The sequence below is a fragment of the Panthera uncia genome (assembly GCF_023721935.1).
Source record: "Panthera uncia isolate 11264 chromosome D3 unlocalized genomic scaffold, Puncia_PCG_1.0 HiC_scaffold_8, whole genome shotgun sequence".
Lineage (NCBI taxonomy): Eukaryota > Metazoa > Chordata > Mammalia > Carnivora > Felidae > Panthera > Panthera uncia.
Window position 1 is genome coordinate 64190608 of NW_026057586.1, and position 14717 is coordinate 64205324.

The 14717-nt window shown below is 42.1% G+C and overlaps 1 protein-coding gene across 4 annotated transcripts in view; it reads right to left on the reverse strand.

The window, feature by feature from the left end:
- CLTCL1 (clathrin heavy chain like 1) overlaps nt 1-14717 on the reverse strand; it is a 103639-nt gene that overhangs the window by 47168 nt on the left and 41754 nt on the right. For all 4 annotated transcript variants that reach the window (XM_049619725.1, XM_049619723.1, XM_049619727.1 and 1 more), the window contains 7 exons: nt 12598-12711; nt 8095-8268; nt 6693-6890; nt 5475-5675; nt 5222-5374; nt 4490-4612; nt 3028-3165 (listed from right to left, as the gene is read on the reverse strand). In XM_049619725.1, the coding sequence (XP_049475682.1) occupies nt 3028-3165; nt 4490-4612; nt 5222-5374; nt 5475-5675; nt 6693-6890; nt 8095-8268; nt 12598-12711 (1101 nt within the window). The remainder of the gene's footprint in view (nt 1-3027; nt 3166-4489; nt 4613-5221; nt 5375-5474; nt 5676-6692; nt 6891-8094; nt 8269-12597; nt 12712-14717) is intronic.

A 14717-nucleotide genomic window follows, 5' to 3' on the forward strand; every position in this document is an offset into this window, starting at 1 on the left:
TGTTCCAGGATAATGTACATTCTGGGCTCTCTGCAGAGGAAATCCACACCAAGTGCTGAGAGCAGGGTTTTGTAATATCTGATGCTTATCTGATGCCCCCGCCCTTTGTTTCCTTAAGACTTGTCCTTACTATCCTCTTTTTTAAAAAAGGTTCCCCCCCATGGGGCGCCTGGGTGGCGCAGTCGGTTAAGCGTCCGACTTCAGCCAGGTCACGATCTCGCGGTCCGTGAGTTCGAGCCCCGCATCGGGCTCTGGGCTGATGGCTCGGAGCCTGGAGCCTGTTTCCGATTCTGTGTCTCCCTCTCTCTCTGCCCCTCCCCCATTCATGCTCTGTCTCTCTCTGTCCCAAAAATAAATAAAAAACGTTGAAAAAAAAAAGGTTCCCCCTTATTATAGTAATAGTGCAGTTTAGAGAACTCAAAAAACACAGAAGGGCCAAGAAAGAAAATATCATCCAGCCTCTGAGATCCAGAGAGAACTGCCCCAATGTTTTGGGCATTGTGCCCATTTAGCCTACCCCTCTTTAGGGTTTGGGCTCTTCTTAGGGTCTATCTGCTCAGTTCCTGAATGGTGCTTAGTTTCTGTTTCAAAGCTTGCTAATTAATTAATTAAAGTTTATTTATCTTGAGAGAAGAGAGAGAGGAAATCCCAAGCAAGCTTTGTGCTCCAGCGCAGAGCCCAATGGGGGGCTCGAACTCACCATGAGATCATAACCTGAGCTGAAATCAAGAGTCAGACAGTTGGGGTGCCTGGGTGGCTCAGTCGGTTAAGCATCCGACTTCGGTTCAAGTCATGATCTCACAGTTCGTGAGTTTGAGCCCCACATTGGGCTCTGTGCTGACAGCTTAGAGCCTAGAGTCTGCTTCAAATTCTAGGTCTCCCTCTTTCTCTGCTCCTCCCCCGCTCATGCTCTGTCTCTCTCTCTTTCAAAAATAAACAAAAACATTAAAAAAAAAAAAAGAGTCAGACACTTAACCAACTGAGCCACCCAGGCACCCCTTTCCAAGCTCATTTATTAAAAACTATCATCACACATAATCATCTGGTCATAAGAGTTCAACAGAACAGCAAACAGCAAATTAATAACACTTTTGTTTCCTAGAGGTGGGATATGACCCACACAACAGCAGCTAACTTGTGGATTTGAATAACCTGAAATCACAGAACAATATAATTAACAATTATTGTTTCCTAATCAAAAAACAATATATGATTATAAACAAAAAGAAATCGGAAGACAAGTGAGTAAAGAACAAAGTGAATGACAATCCTGTCCACTCAGACAACTGTGGTTAACAGCTTGATGTGAATTTTTCAAACTCCTTTCCTGCATACATATCCAAAATTAACCAAAAAAAGAAAAGGCATATACATGTGATTTAAATCACAGCCCTCCCGCCAATTTTCAGGTCAAGAAATGCACTGCCACAATGAGATACCACTTCACACTCATTTAGGATAGCTATTTTTTTCCAACTTATTTATTTTTGAGAGAGAGAAAGAGCTAGACTGGAGGAGGGGCAAAGGGAGGGGGACAGATGATCTGAAGCTGGCTCTGCGCTGATAACAGAGAGCCTGATGTGGGGCTTGAACTCTCAAGCCACGAGATCATGACCTGAGCCAAAGTTAGATGCTTAACTGACTGAGCCACCCAGGTGCCCCATATAGCTATTATTATTATTTTTTTAATGTTTATTTATTTTTGAGAGAGAGAGACAGAGCATGAGCAGGGAAGGGGCAGAAAGGGAGACACAGAATCTAAAGCAGGCTTCGGGCTCTGAGCTGTCAGCAGAGAGCCCAACATGGGGCTCAAACCCATGAACCATGAGATAATGACCTGAGCTGAAGTCAGATGCTAAACCTACTGAGCCACCTAGGTGCCCCTAGATATTATTATTTTTTAAACATACACAGAAAATAACAAGTGTTGGCAAGGATATGAAGAAATTGGAATACTCATATACTGTGGTGGGAATATAAAATGGTGTAATGCTTGAAATATAGTATGGTGGTACTGCAACAAGTTACATACAGAATTACCATATAATTTGGCAATTCCACTTCTGGATGTATGCCCCAAAGAGCTGAACACAGGAACTCAAACTGATACCTGTACACCAATACTCCTAGCAGCTCTATCTGCAACAGTTACAGGGTGAAAGCAACCCAGTGTCATCAACAAATAAACAGGTACAGAAAATGTGGCATACACATATGATGGAATATTATTCAGACATAAAAAGGAATGAAATTCTGATGTATGTCACAACATGGATGAATCCTGAAGACAATATACTAAGTGAACAAGCCAGAAAAAAGGACAAATATCATATGATTCTACTTATATGAAGTATCTAAAATAGGCAAATTCATAGAAACAGTAAGCGAAACAGGAGTTACCAAGGGCTGGGGGAGGGAATGGGGAGTTACTGCTTAATGGATACAGATTTTCTGTTCATGATTATAAAAAGTTCTGGAAATATACAGTGGTAATGGTTGCGCAATACTGTGAATGTACTTAAGGCCACTAAATCATGCACTTAAAAATGGCTAAAATGGTAGGGGTCCCTGGGTGGCTCAGTTGGTTAAGCATCTGACTCTTGATTTTGGCTCAGGTCATGATCTCACAGTTAGTGGGATCAAGTCCCACGTCAGGCTCTGAGCTGATAGTGTGGAACCTGCTTGGGATTCTCTCTTCTGCTCATGTGCTCACTCTCTCGCTCTCTCAAAATAAATAAACATTTTAAAAAAACTTCAAAAAAATGGCTAAAATGGTAAATTTTGTTATGTGCACTTTACCACAATGAAGAAAAGAAAAACGAAAAGAAAAGATGTCCCAGGTGCAAAAGTCTCTATGAAAGTTTTGCACCATGGATTCTAGAACTTTCTTGCAGGAAAGTCTTGGAGAGTGCCCCCTGAGGCACGAGCACATCCCAGCCCAAAGCCACTGTGTTTAGGTGTGCAAGTCCCACAGAGAAGTAAAACAGGTGCTCTGTCCTATGGTTAGAGCCTAGAAATGTCACTTGCCTGGGGTGCGTGAATCAGGTTCATCTCCAAAAGGCGCGTCTGGAGGTGCCCCTCAGCTGGGCGATTATTTTTCAAGGCATCCAACAAGAAGGAGGTACACTGCTGAATTAAACTGTTTTCCATGAAAACGTCTACAATCTGAAACAGATTGAAAGCCACATATTGATCCAAAGGAAACTATTTTATTTTCCTATTCAGATAGCTCCTGAAATTGAATCTCATTTAGAAATTCAACCATTAGTTCCTTCCCTTGCATTTTCTCTCTTTTTTTTTTTAGTTTTTATTTTAGTTTTTTAGTAATCTCTACACCCAATGTGGGGCTCAAACTCACAACCCCGAGATCAGGAGTCGCATGCTCTGCTGACTGAGCCAGCCAGTTGTCCTGCATTTTCTCATTATCAAAATTCAAGTAATTCATAGCCATTACTTTCTAGGTAATTTTGTGAAATTATTATCACCCATATCATCCTCACCAACAGGGCATTTTTATTCAAGTAAATCAAAGGAAGTACTTTGAAGGGACTCAAGCAATCTTAACAATCTGTTACTTAATCAAATCCTAGAGGCAGTCAATACCTGGTGTCTAGCCCTTATACTCTCATTATTCAGGCACAGTTAGGAAACTGCAAACACTGACTTAGACATCGATCATTAAAGTTAAATAGAAGTTAAAGAATAAGACTTAGTAAGAAGTGATATATAGGTAATGAAGTTACTGATTGTGTAACTGTTTCCATATTTAAAGTACAGGAGAAAGTTTATATTAAAAATACTTTAGAAATATGAAATATAAACCAGATGTAATCTGGAGTCTTCTTTCCCCTTGGTATCTATGTAAATTTGGCTCAAACCCTTTCAACATGATCTCCAAACTACCTGCAAATTCCACTATGTATCAACCCAGTATGAATGCACTTACATCTATACAAGCTGTTGGTTTTGCCTTGCTTCAACCTTTGTTACATCTCTCTTTGTATTACCCAGAGCCCATTTTACCCAGTTTACTGAAGGTAACTTGACATGTGTTTATGTCTACACACTAAGTGTGTTATGCTAAAATAATGGTCTCATGTTCACCTAACTCCAGATGAGCCAAACACCCACAGGATGAAAGTCTACAGACCTGAGAGCACTTACCGTAACCAGTACACAGAGAGAGTTCAGGTGGCCTTAGTCAACAGAGGATAATGAAGTGGGGCTACCGTTTTAAAATGACATCCTCACTCCCCACCACCAACCACCACACAAAAGAAATAACATTCTCACAACCTGACAGATGAATCCTCTAAAGTACTTCAAAACAAAGGTAAGTGACAGTATTCAAATAATAAAAGAATAGAAGACAAAATACATCAGATTTTTTTAGACTGGAAGACACTGGTAAGAGAAAAACAAATAAAAAGGAATCTTATTGACAATTATACAAAGCCATAAAAAGCTATCCCAAACAACTCATGCTCACCTGGTCAATATTGGCCAATGGCTCCTCATCTCGCACTAGCATTTGAGAAAACTGCAGGCCCTGGTCTGGGCTGATTCTCATCACACTCCTCAGTAAAAAGATCCAGTCTGGGGTATAGCCAACCTAGAGGCAAGGTAACACCCATCAAAAAAATAAACAAAACACCTTGAGTATTTAAAAAAAAAAGCTCCCATCCTTTGTTTTAAACCTGTGTTTACAAAGAAATGAGGAGCAATATTAGCATGCGTATGTGCAGGATCTCTGCCAAATACAACATCCACTTCAAGGCGCTGCCATGTATGCAGAGACACAATCAACTACACAAACAGCCTGGACCATAAAGAAGTCATCCAAACCAGTGTGCAAGCTCTGACGAAACCCAGCACGTCGTCCAGTGAGCTTTGGGCACAAGCTGCAGTGGAAGCCCGCTAAAACATGGATTTAACACACAGACGGTGCTGAGGGGCACGAGGGAGAAGGGAGAAAAAGAAAAAAATTACAGGAAAATCCCCAAGTGGAAGGGAACTGGAAGGACTGTAAAAATAAGACAGGAAAATAAAAAACTGAAGAGAAGAGAATCATTATCACCGAATGACAGATGCTAGCAGCAACACCGACAACTCATACCAAAGCACTTCCAGAGAAGGAAGGGTATTTTATAAACTTCAGAATCAGCAACCACCTACCACAAATTCATTATCTGTGAAATGCTAATGGTTAGGCATGTATTACCTTTTTGGCATAGAGGACAATTTTCTGGAATTGGCCTGTTTCTGCAAAACACTGGATAACCTTGCTCGGCACATTTGCCCGAAGATACACACTCAGAGCAAGTGTAGGGTCAGCAGTTTTAACCAAATCTCCAAGTTCTTCTGAACACTCCAGCTGTGGTGTGCCAAAGAGAGAGGGCAAGATTAGGACCAGAGGAACCTGTGATCTAGTTTAATAACTGTGCTGAGGGCTGTGATTTCATAAGTGTTTGTACCTTATCTTCTTTCAGCCACTTTTCTAAGAGTTGCTTGCGACCCTGCTGAAGCACTGGACGGCAAAGTTCTAAGGATTCAAGTTTATTGAGCTGACCCTGGTCAAGGAGGATTCCAAAGTACTGGAGCAAAGGAGAGGCCTGCCCAGGCTGGGCGGGAATACTTTGGAACTTCCGAACTGTGTCACTGGTACGCAGGACTCCCTATGACAAATGGAAATGTAGGTTGTTATGCTGTACTCAAAGGCTGTCCCTTTACTTAACTCGCTTGTATTAAAAAAAAAAAAATCGCTGGGGTGCCTGGGTGGCTCAGTTGGTTCAGCAGCCAACTTCACAGTTTGTGGGTTTGAGCCCCATGTCAGGCTCTGTGCTGACAGCTTGGAGCCTGGAGCCTGCTTCGGATTCCGTGTCTCCCTCTCTTTCTGCCCCTCCCCCACTCACCCACAGTCTCTCGTTCTCTCTCAAAAATAAATAAATATTAAAAAAAAAATTGCCGATGGAAATTCCACACAGAATTGTCAGGGACAGAAAGTCCTCTACCAAGGCAATGGCCTCCACCTTCAGCAAAAACCACAAGCACAGCGAGTCTCAGTCTCACAGGTGACTTCTAGGAAGAAACTTCCTCCCTAGCATGCTGCAGTGAGAATTAGGCTTTTAAATCAGCCTGGCAATAGTGAAGTTCTACCATTATTATGTTCTAATTCAAAATACTCAAAAGTCATGCGTGAAGACTAGAAATGGTTTGTTCATAAGTATCCCTTGAAAGAAGAAATCGTTTCAATGAAAAGCAACTCAAAACCCTTTATTTACTTAGGAGCAGATCTAGGCCTCGGACAATTTATCCTAATGAAATAAACAGAAAAAAATGCCCTAAGCAGTACTGTTACACTCTAGATGAGCAGAGAAAGTCGAGAGCAGAATATGACTAAATAAAACAGGGTACAACTACTTGATATATAATACAGTTCTGTATTTCCTAAGCTAAGAAGCTGCATGAGAAATATGTATGTATGTACGTAGATGAGAACTGGAAGAGAATAAAAAAATGTTGTTGCAGCAGGATTGTGCTTTTTGTTGATTTCTCATTGTTGTCATGCCATTGGCACAAATTTTAAAGCTAAAACAACTAACAAAACAGCAACACACTCCAACATCAGTAGTGGAATGCTTTTATAATTTATTTCACTCTCAGATTGGTACACAGTGTTGTAGGGCCATTACCTTTGGTGCAGATGCTGCTACTTTGGCGGCTTCAGCATAGCTCCCCTGTGCAAAGAGGGTAGTGAATTTTCTCACGAATAACTCCTCCGCCCCAGCCAAGTTACTACGAATGGCCAAGCGCAGACCAAGGTCTGGATTTTGAAGCACACTGGTTGCATAATTCACAATGTTATCTTCCTCGACACAAACTGACAGCACCTATAAAGACCCAACAAGTGAGACTGGCCTAGCCTAGAAAAGTGCTCCATATACACATACTACTACATCCTGCTCTCAGGTACTGCAGTATCAGCAAAATTCTAAAGCTCAGGCTGAGTATGCCTAGAATGCTGGCTCTAACAGTGACAGAATGCACAGGAGCCAAACACCTAATGGCAACACAACAGAATATCATGGTAGAGACACAGCATGGGATTCCATGTAGTTATTTTAAAAGACTATAAAAATACCAAGTGAGAAAAAAAATAAAGTTGCATGGACATTGACCAGTGATGTGTTCAAGATGATCACTCTGCCAAAATGACCTATTTGGGGGTGTGGAACCGACAGTTTTTCTTCTTAAATGTTCTTTTCTTTAAAGCACAGATTTTCAGGGCGCCTCGGTGGCTTGGTCAGTTGAGCGTTTTTGACTTTGGCTCAGGTCATGATCTCGTGGTTTGTGAGTTTGAGCCCGTATCCAGCTCTGTGCTGACAGCTCAGAGTCTGGAGCCTGCTTCAGATTCTGTGTCTCCCTCTCTCTGCCCCTCCCCTGCTCGTACTCTGTCTCTCTCCCTCAAATAAACACTAAAAATAAAAAAAATAAAAAAAAAAAGCACAGATTTTCTTCTACTGTTTTTTTTTTTAACTTTAGTTGAGAGGGGTGCCTGGGTGGTTCAGTCAGTTGAGCACCCAACCTCGGCTCAGGTCATGATCTCGCTGTATGTGAGTTCAAGCCCCATGTTGGACTCTGCTGACAGCTTGGAGCCTGGAGCCTGTTTCAGATTCTGTATCTCCCTCTCTCTCTGCCCCTCCCCCACTCATGCTGTCTCTCTCTCTCTCTCTCTCTCTCTGTCAAAAATAAAACAAACATTAAAAAAAATTTAACTTTAGTTGAGAGAGGTAATTTAGGTAGCATAGTACTTGCTTTTCAACCCTCCCCAGTCAGTATGTGTCTGGCCTGGTGTGTATCAGAACTGCTGCTTCACTGAGAGAAGCTTCATGCAGTAAGGGAGCTACTCTCTTCTCAGAATCGATCCTGTGTTAGGAGTGATATAAAGTAATGGCAAGAAGTAGAAGGGAGACATGGGTATAAGTTGAATAACAGGAGGTAACTATACTTGACCACTGTCTTGGAGGAGTAAAAGTTAAGCTCTAGTCCCTAGTGAATGGAAACGGTAGGAGGTGAACCCTCCAAGTTCCATACCTGTCCCTTTTTGTTGACACCAATAATTCCAGAAGTAGATTCATGTGGAGCAGTGACAAATATCGTGTCAGCACTGATACGGTTCATGTAGATGCACACGCCAGACTCTATGTCATACATGTGAAGATAGCCATATTTCGTGATCAAGTAAATAACACCATGTTTAGCTCCAATCTATAGGAAGATACAGAACAGATAGAAAGAAGCCAAATAGGGCAAAAGAGCTCACAAATGATGAAAGATCTTGAGTTATTAAGCCCAAGAGATCACTTACTATTGGTGGGGAGCATTATGCTGCTGAGATGTAGATCCCAAGTTGATTCCAGTCAAGTCCTACCCACTTGAGAATAGTTTTATCTTTTTTTATTTTATTTTTTTAATACGAAATTTATTTTCAAATTGGTTTTCATACAACATCCAGTGCTCATCCCAACAGGTGCCCTCCTCAATGCCCATCACCCACTTTTCCCTCCCTCCCACCCCCCATCAACCCTCAGTTTATTCACTTGAGAATAGTTTTAAAGCCAATACTTTGGCCAACTCTTCTCAAATAAAGGTCCAATAAATTAGGCTATTCATTTATCTTTCAGGTATAACTATCCTCTCCTTACTTCCTTACCAAATCCTTTTAGAAGAAGCTGCAAGTTCATAAAATCAGGGGAAAGTTCTGGGAAAAGACCTCATACACTGTGTTCACATTTCAGCTTGCCCTCCACCACCATTTAGTAACCTTTGACCTTTGCCAAGTTGTATTAACTCCTACAGAAGATTTAACACATGAGAAATTCTGAAGGGGTGGGAGAAAGACTGATTAACTTGCCAAATTAAATTATTGTATGGGGCGCCTGGCTGGCTCAGTTGGAAAAACATGTGACTCTTGATCTCAGGGCTCTAGTTCATGAGTTCAAGCCCCACGTGGGGTATAGAGATTACTAAAAACAAAATAAACTTTAAAAAGTTATTATAAGGGGGCTGCCTGTGTGGCTCAGTTGGTTAGGCATCCAACTTCAGCTCATGATCTCACAGCTCATGAGTTCAAGCCCCATATTGGGCTCTGTGCTGACAGCTCAGAGCCTGGAGCCTGCTAAGGATTCTGTGTCTCCCTCTCTCTCTGCCCCTCCCCCACTTGCACACTTGCTCACTCGCTCTCTCTCTCTCCTAAAAATAAATAAATGTTAACAAAAAAGTTATTATAGGGGTGCCTGGGTGGTTCAGTTGGTTAAGCATCTGACTCTTGATTTTGGCTCAGGTCATGGTCTTGCAGTTGTTAGATCAAGTGCCCCACTGGGCTCCACACTGAGTGTGACCCCTGCTTGGGATTCTCTTTCTCTCTCTTTCTCTCTCCCTCTTGCTCCCTCCCTCTGCCCCTCTGCTCCCCCTTGCTCCTCTGCTTGTGCTATCGTTCTCTCTCTCTCTCTCTAAAAAAAAAAAATTATTATGAAACCTAGAGTAATTTTATTTGTTTGTTTATTTTAAAAATTAAAAGATCTCAGGGCACCTGAGTGGCTCAATTGGTTAAGCATCCAACTTCAGCTCAGGTCATGATCTTGTGGTTCATGAGTTCGAGCTCCATGTTGGGCTCTGTGCTGACAGCTCAGAGCCTGGAGCCTGCTTCAGATTCTGTGTCTTCCTCTCTCTCTACCACTTGCTGCTCACACTCTGTCTCTCTCTCTCAAAAATAAATAAACATAAAAATTTTTTTTTTAATTTAAAGATCTCCACTGCAAGATCAAGAGTCACAGCCAGCAACTGAGCCAGCCAGGCGCCCCAAACCTATCATTATGTTACTTTATTTTATTATTTTACTCTATTATTTTTTTTAATGTTTATTCACTTTTGAGAGAGAGAGACAGAGAGTGAGAGGGAGAAGGGCAGAGAGAGGGAGACACAGAATCTGAAGCTGGCTCCAGGCTCTGAGCTGTCAGCACAGAGCCTGACATAGGCCTGAACCCACAAACCATGAGATCATGACCTGAGATGAAGTTGGAGGCTTAGCCAACCAAGCCATCCAGGCACCCCTCAAAGTTATAGTAATTTTAAAGTATGGTAGGGGTGCCTGGGTGGCTCAGTCAGTTGAACGTCCAACTTCAGCTCAGGTCATGATCTCGCAGTTTGTGAGTTCGAGCCCCACGTTGGGCTGTGTGCTGACAGCTCAGAACCTGGAGCCTGCTTTGGATTCTGTGTCTCCTACTCTCTCTGCCCCTCCCATGCTCATGTAGTGTCTCTCTGTGTCTCTCAATAATAAATAAACATTAAAAAAATTTAAAAAATCAAAGTATGGTAGCAAAAAATAAAGTGGGGTACTAGCATAGGAAGAAATAAAAACAAACAGAACTGAGAATCTTGAAGTAGAATCAAACATATAAGAATTTAACATGAATGAGTAGGTATTTCATATCACAATGTTAATATAACCAGCTGGCTATACTGGGATACAGGATGAGGGTAAAGAATTGGCTCTCCATCCTGTTCTTTATCAATGTAAATCCCAGATGAGTCAAAGATTTTTACATAACAAGCAAATAAAACTGGGGTTCCTGGGTGGCTCAGTCGGTTAAGCATCCAACTTTGCCTCAGGTCATGATCTGGCAGTCTGTGAGTTTGAACCCCATGTTGGGCTCTGTGCTTACAGCTCAGAGCCTGGAGCCTGCTCCGGATTCTGTGTCTCCATCACTCTCTGCCCCAACCCCACTCACACTCTGTCCCTGTCTCTCAAAAATAAACATTAAAAATAATTTTTTAAAAAGCAAATAAAACTAAGAAAGTAATAGAAGAAAATATGGTGAATATTTTCTTCACCTTGGGGTGTAGAATTCTTTTTAAAACATGACACCAAAGCCACATAAAAATGCAAAACTTCTATAAGGTGGAACACACCCAAATAAACTTCTGTTATGACTATGAAAAAATATTTATTTGAAATACATCAGGCATTAGTATCCAAAAACTACAGAGTTCTTACAAGTAAGATAAAGACCCCCAAGAGAAAAACTGCCAAGATCAGGAAGAGGTAATTAACAAGATGCATATGAGTGGTAAACTCATTCCACCTCAACATTAACCACAGGAAGGACATGAAGCTCATTGGACACTGTCCAGCTATCAGGGAGGTGGTGGCAGGAGTAGGAACTAGCCAGTGTGGTTGTACACATGCCCCTGATGCAGCAATTTCACATGTGGCAGTTTATCCTTGGACTGATGCACAAAGATATATGGACAATAATGCTCCTAGAAGCATTCACTATAAATACCCAATGGGGGATTGTCTAAATCAATTAGGGCACATCTACAGAAAAGATAATATAGACATTAAAATATTATATGCATTTTATTGGAGTGGTGTTGGTCTGCAACATAGTGAGAAAAGGTCATAAAGCCCAAGGCCAGTGCCAAGCCATTTCATAAGACTCTATTTGCGTATATGTTTGTAAATGCATGCATACAAATATACTTCCAAAGGGGGCAGTCACAGTTATCAGTGGGGTAGGATTTCAGTGGATATTTAATTCTACTATTATGTTTATTGATATTATTGGAAATTAATGGACAATATGTATTTTTGTAAGATAGAGAAAAGGCCAATTTCACTTTGTGGGAAAAAAACTGCATTTGATCACATACTATTTCTAGAAATCTAGCTTAAAAAATATTAAAAAATTAAAAAAGAAAGCATCATTAAGTATTGTCAAATATTTGAGAACAGAAAAAAGCAAATAACTAAACTATCCTACAATTATACTACATCCCTAAAAATAAATGTTTACTTCCCAAGATATTAACAAAGAATGACATACCTTATAGAAATGTCTACGATGTACTGAGTAAAAATGGGGGGGGGGTAGACTGTATGATCTTACATATATAATGTGATTCCAATTTTGTTCAGAAAAGATGTGTCTAACTTTTTAAATATAATAAATAGTGAAATCTTTTTTTTTTAATTTTTTTTTAATGTTTATTTATCTTTGAGACAGAGAGAGACAGAGCATGAATAGGGGAGGGGCAGAGGGAGAGGGAGACACAGAATCCGAAACAGGCTCCAGGCTCTGAACTGTCAGCCCAGAGCCCGATGCGGGGCTCGAACTCACAGACCGCGAGATCATGACCTGAGCCGAAGTCGGCCGCCCAACCGACCAAGCCACCCAGGCGCCCCAATAGTGAAATCTTTGATATATTTTACAGCCAATTGGTTCAGCTAGAGAAGACTGTTTTCTTCTTTATATTTTGGTACTACAGTGAACATTTAATCTTTCATAATAAAAAGGGAAAGGTCTGGGACGTCGGTATGTGTCGGACAAAGTCCTGTTTGTAGAAAAGAGTGCTCCTTTCCAGACTGTTGTTAAGGCAGCATGAGTTAAAACATGAACACTGACATTATCTTCTCTGTGTTCTAATGTATCTATTTGGGATTCTTCTGAAGCACAGGAACCTGCTATCTGCTGTTCCCCTCCACCCAAGATCTGTGATTTGTTCTAACTCATGTAGCAGGCAGCACATTCATACCTGCATAGCCACTGGGAAATCAGTCTGAGCCTCTGGAGGGAAAAACACATCCACAGCTTTCTTTACAAAAGGCTGGTTTCCTGCTGCAGGCTGTCCGACTTCGATTATGTGCAACTAGATAAGAGATTTAGGTCAATCCAAGGAAACATATTGGTGGCAGACTAATGCTAACTAATATACAGTTAAGTACAGCCATAGTCCATGCTCTGTAAGACTAATGATAAAAGTTACATTCAAACAAGACAAGAAAATCTCTTGGTTGGAGTGCTCATGCTATTCACTAACCTACTGCCCGCTACCAAGGACAATAGGAAAAACCAATGCCAGGAAACCTGAGCAAAGTTTAGTTCTAGCATGTTGGCTGAGTCACTTGCCCCCTCTCTGGCCATTAGTGTGAATGCCCATGAAACAAGCTCTCCTGGACATGGGCTCAGGCTAACACACATCAACTGACAAGATCATGTAACTGAATGCCAAACTCACAAGACAGTTGATCGTGCCAAAGGCCTGAGAGTTTTTTTAAGGTTATGCTGGGGGGCATAAAAATCCTTGGAGAATCGGAAAGAATGACAGTGGACAAGTTCTGTCCCTGCTTTTATCAGAACAGCTTCAAGTTCCTCTCATCTAATAAAAAGGTACCACAGCTAGAAAAAGGCTGGGGAAAAAATCATGAGTGGAGGTGGATCAGAGACGTGAAACAATGAGGGTTGGAGGGGGTGTCCAGTAGAGGAAACTTATGAGTATACACTTAGTTTGGATTTGGCCTAGCAGAGAGGGAGAAGGGAAACACCAAAGAGGCTTGAGGCAAGTAGAGAGATGGGCTAGAAGGGGAGGGCTGATGTAGCAAGTGAGCAGGGGCCACTGTGAGTTAAGATGCAGGGAGACTGAAACTCCTAGCATACGGGCACTTTAAGAGAGATGGTAGTTTGGGGAAATTCTTTTTGATGGGTGGAGTGGGTCTGAGGACCTATTATTCTCTAACCCAAATATGGGTAACAAGAGACTCATGTGCTACAGATGTGAGACTTGCTAGAGGCTGGACAGTGGCAACACAAACAGAATGGAGCTTGAGAACTCTGGTTTCTTGCTTAAGAGTTGGGAAGGATGGTGGCACTGCCAACAGAAGTGGGGGCCTGGGTAAAGAAGCCAGGCTTCTTTGGGAGGTGGTGAGAGAAGGTGAGACTATGGACAAGTGGTACCTGCCTGTGAGAAAGGAACAAGTGACTGGAGTGCAGACAAAACTGGGATCCATATGAGACTAGAGAGCCATAAGTGCAGCTGGGCTGGATTAGAAGGAAGGCCTGTGCAAGGGGCACAGGCTGAGGAAATCACTGAAGGGACCCTCACCTGCCACTAGGGCAGGGGAGGGGAGATTCAACCACAGAATATAGGTGGCTTTTGGGACAGCTGCTGTGGGGGTCTCTGCCATGAAGACTGCCCTGAGGGGACCAGCCTTCCTGACAGCTGAGTGCAGGAGATAAGCAGGCACACCTGTCTTACAGGGGTGCTTGTTCTGTGCTCTTCTTCACAGGCAGCTCGGCCAGGAAGGGTTCTGTTCTTTCAAGGGTGACTGTGGCTGCCCGGCTGTCTGTGACGAGGTAGAAAGCCTCAGTCTAAGGTGACAGAGTAGGCTGATATTTTTGCCTGACTCCTATTTTTCTATTGGTTCTCAATTAAGGAGGGCATGATATTTATTACATGAGAGACAATTAGCCATATTCAAGATGAGGAAGTCTAGGAAGCCACATACTGATCCAGTGCTCTTCTTCTTTGGGGAATACTTCAGGGCTAGTGACCAACCCAAAATAATGAGTTCAGGAAGTATGATAAGAGTATACTGAGATAAGGACCATGTTTTCAGGCCACTTTCCAAGTGAGTGATGCAACCCTGGAATTGTAGGTCTCACTGACATCATGAACTCTTAGACCTCACAGCTCTGCCCATGGCACTCCTGCCAAACAGATGCTAGCCATGTACTCGAGCTGAATAAAACTCAACTTGCTCCCAGAGCATGGCCTTCTCCTTGCAGCTCCCACCCCAACCCCAGCACCTAGGCAGAACCACATAGGACCTGTGCCTTTCATCAGGATAGCATACAGTGGTTCTTTCACAGCTGTCG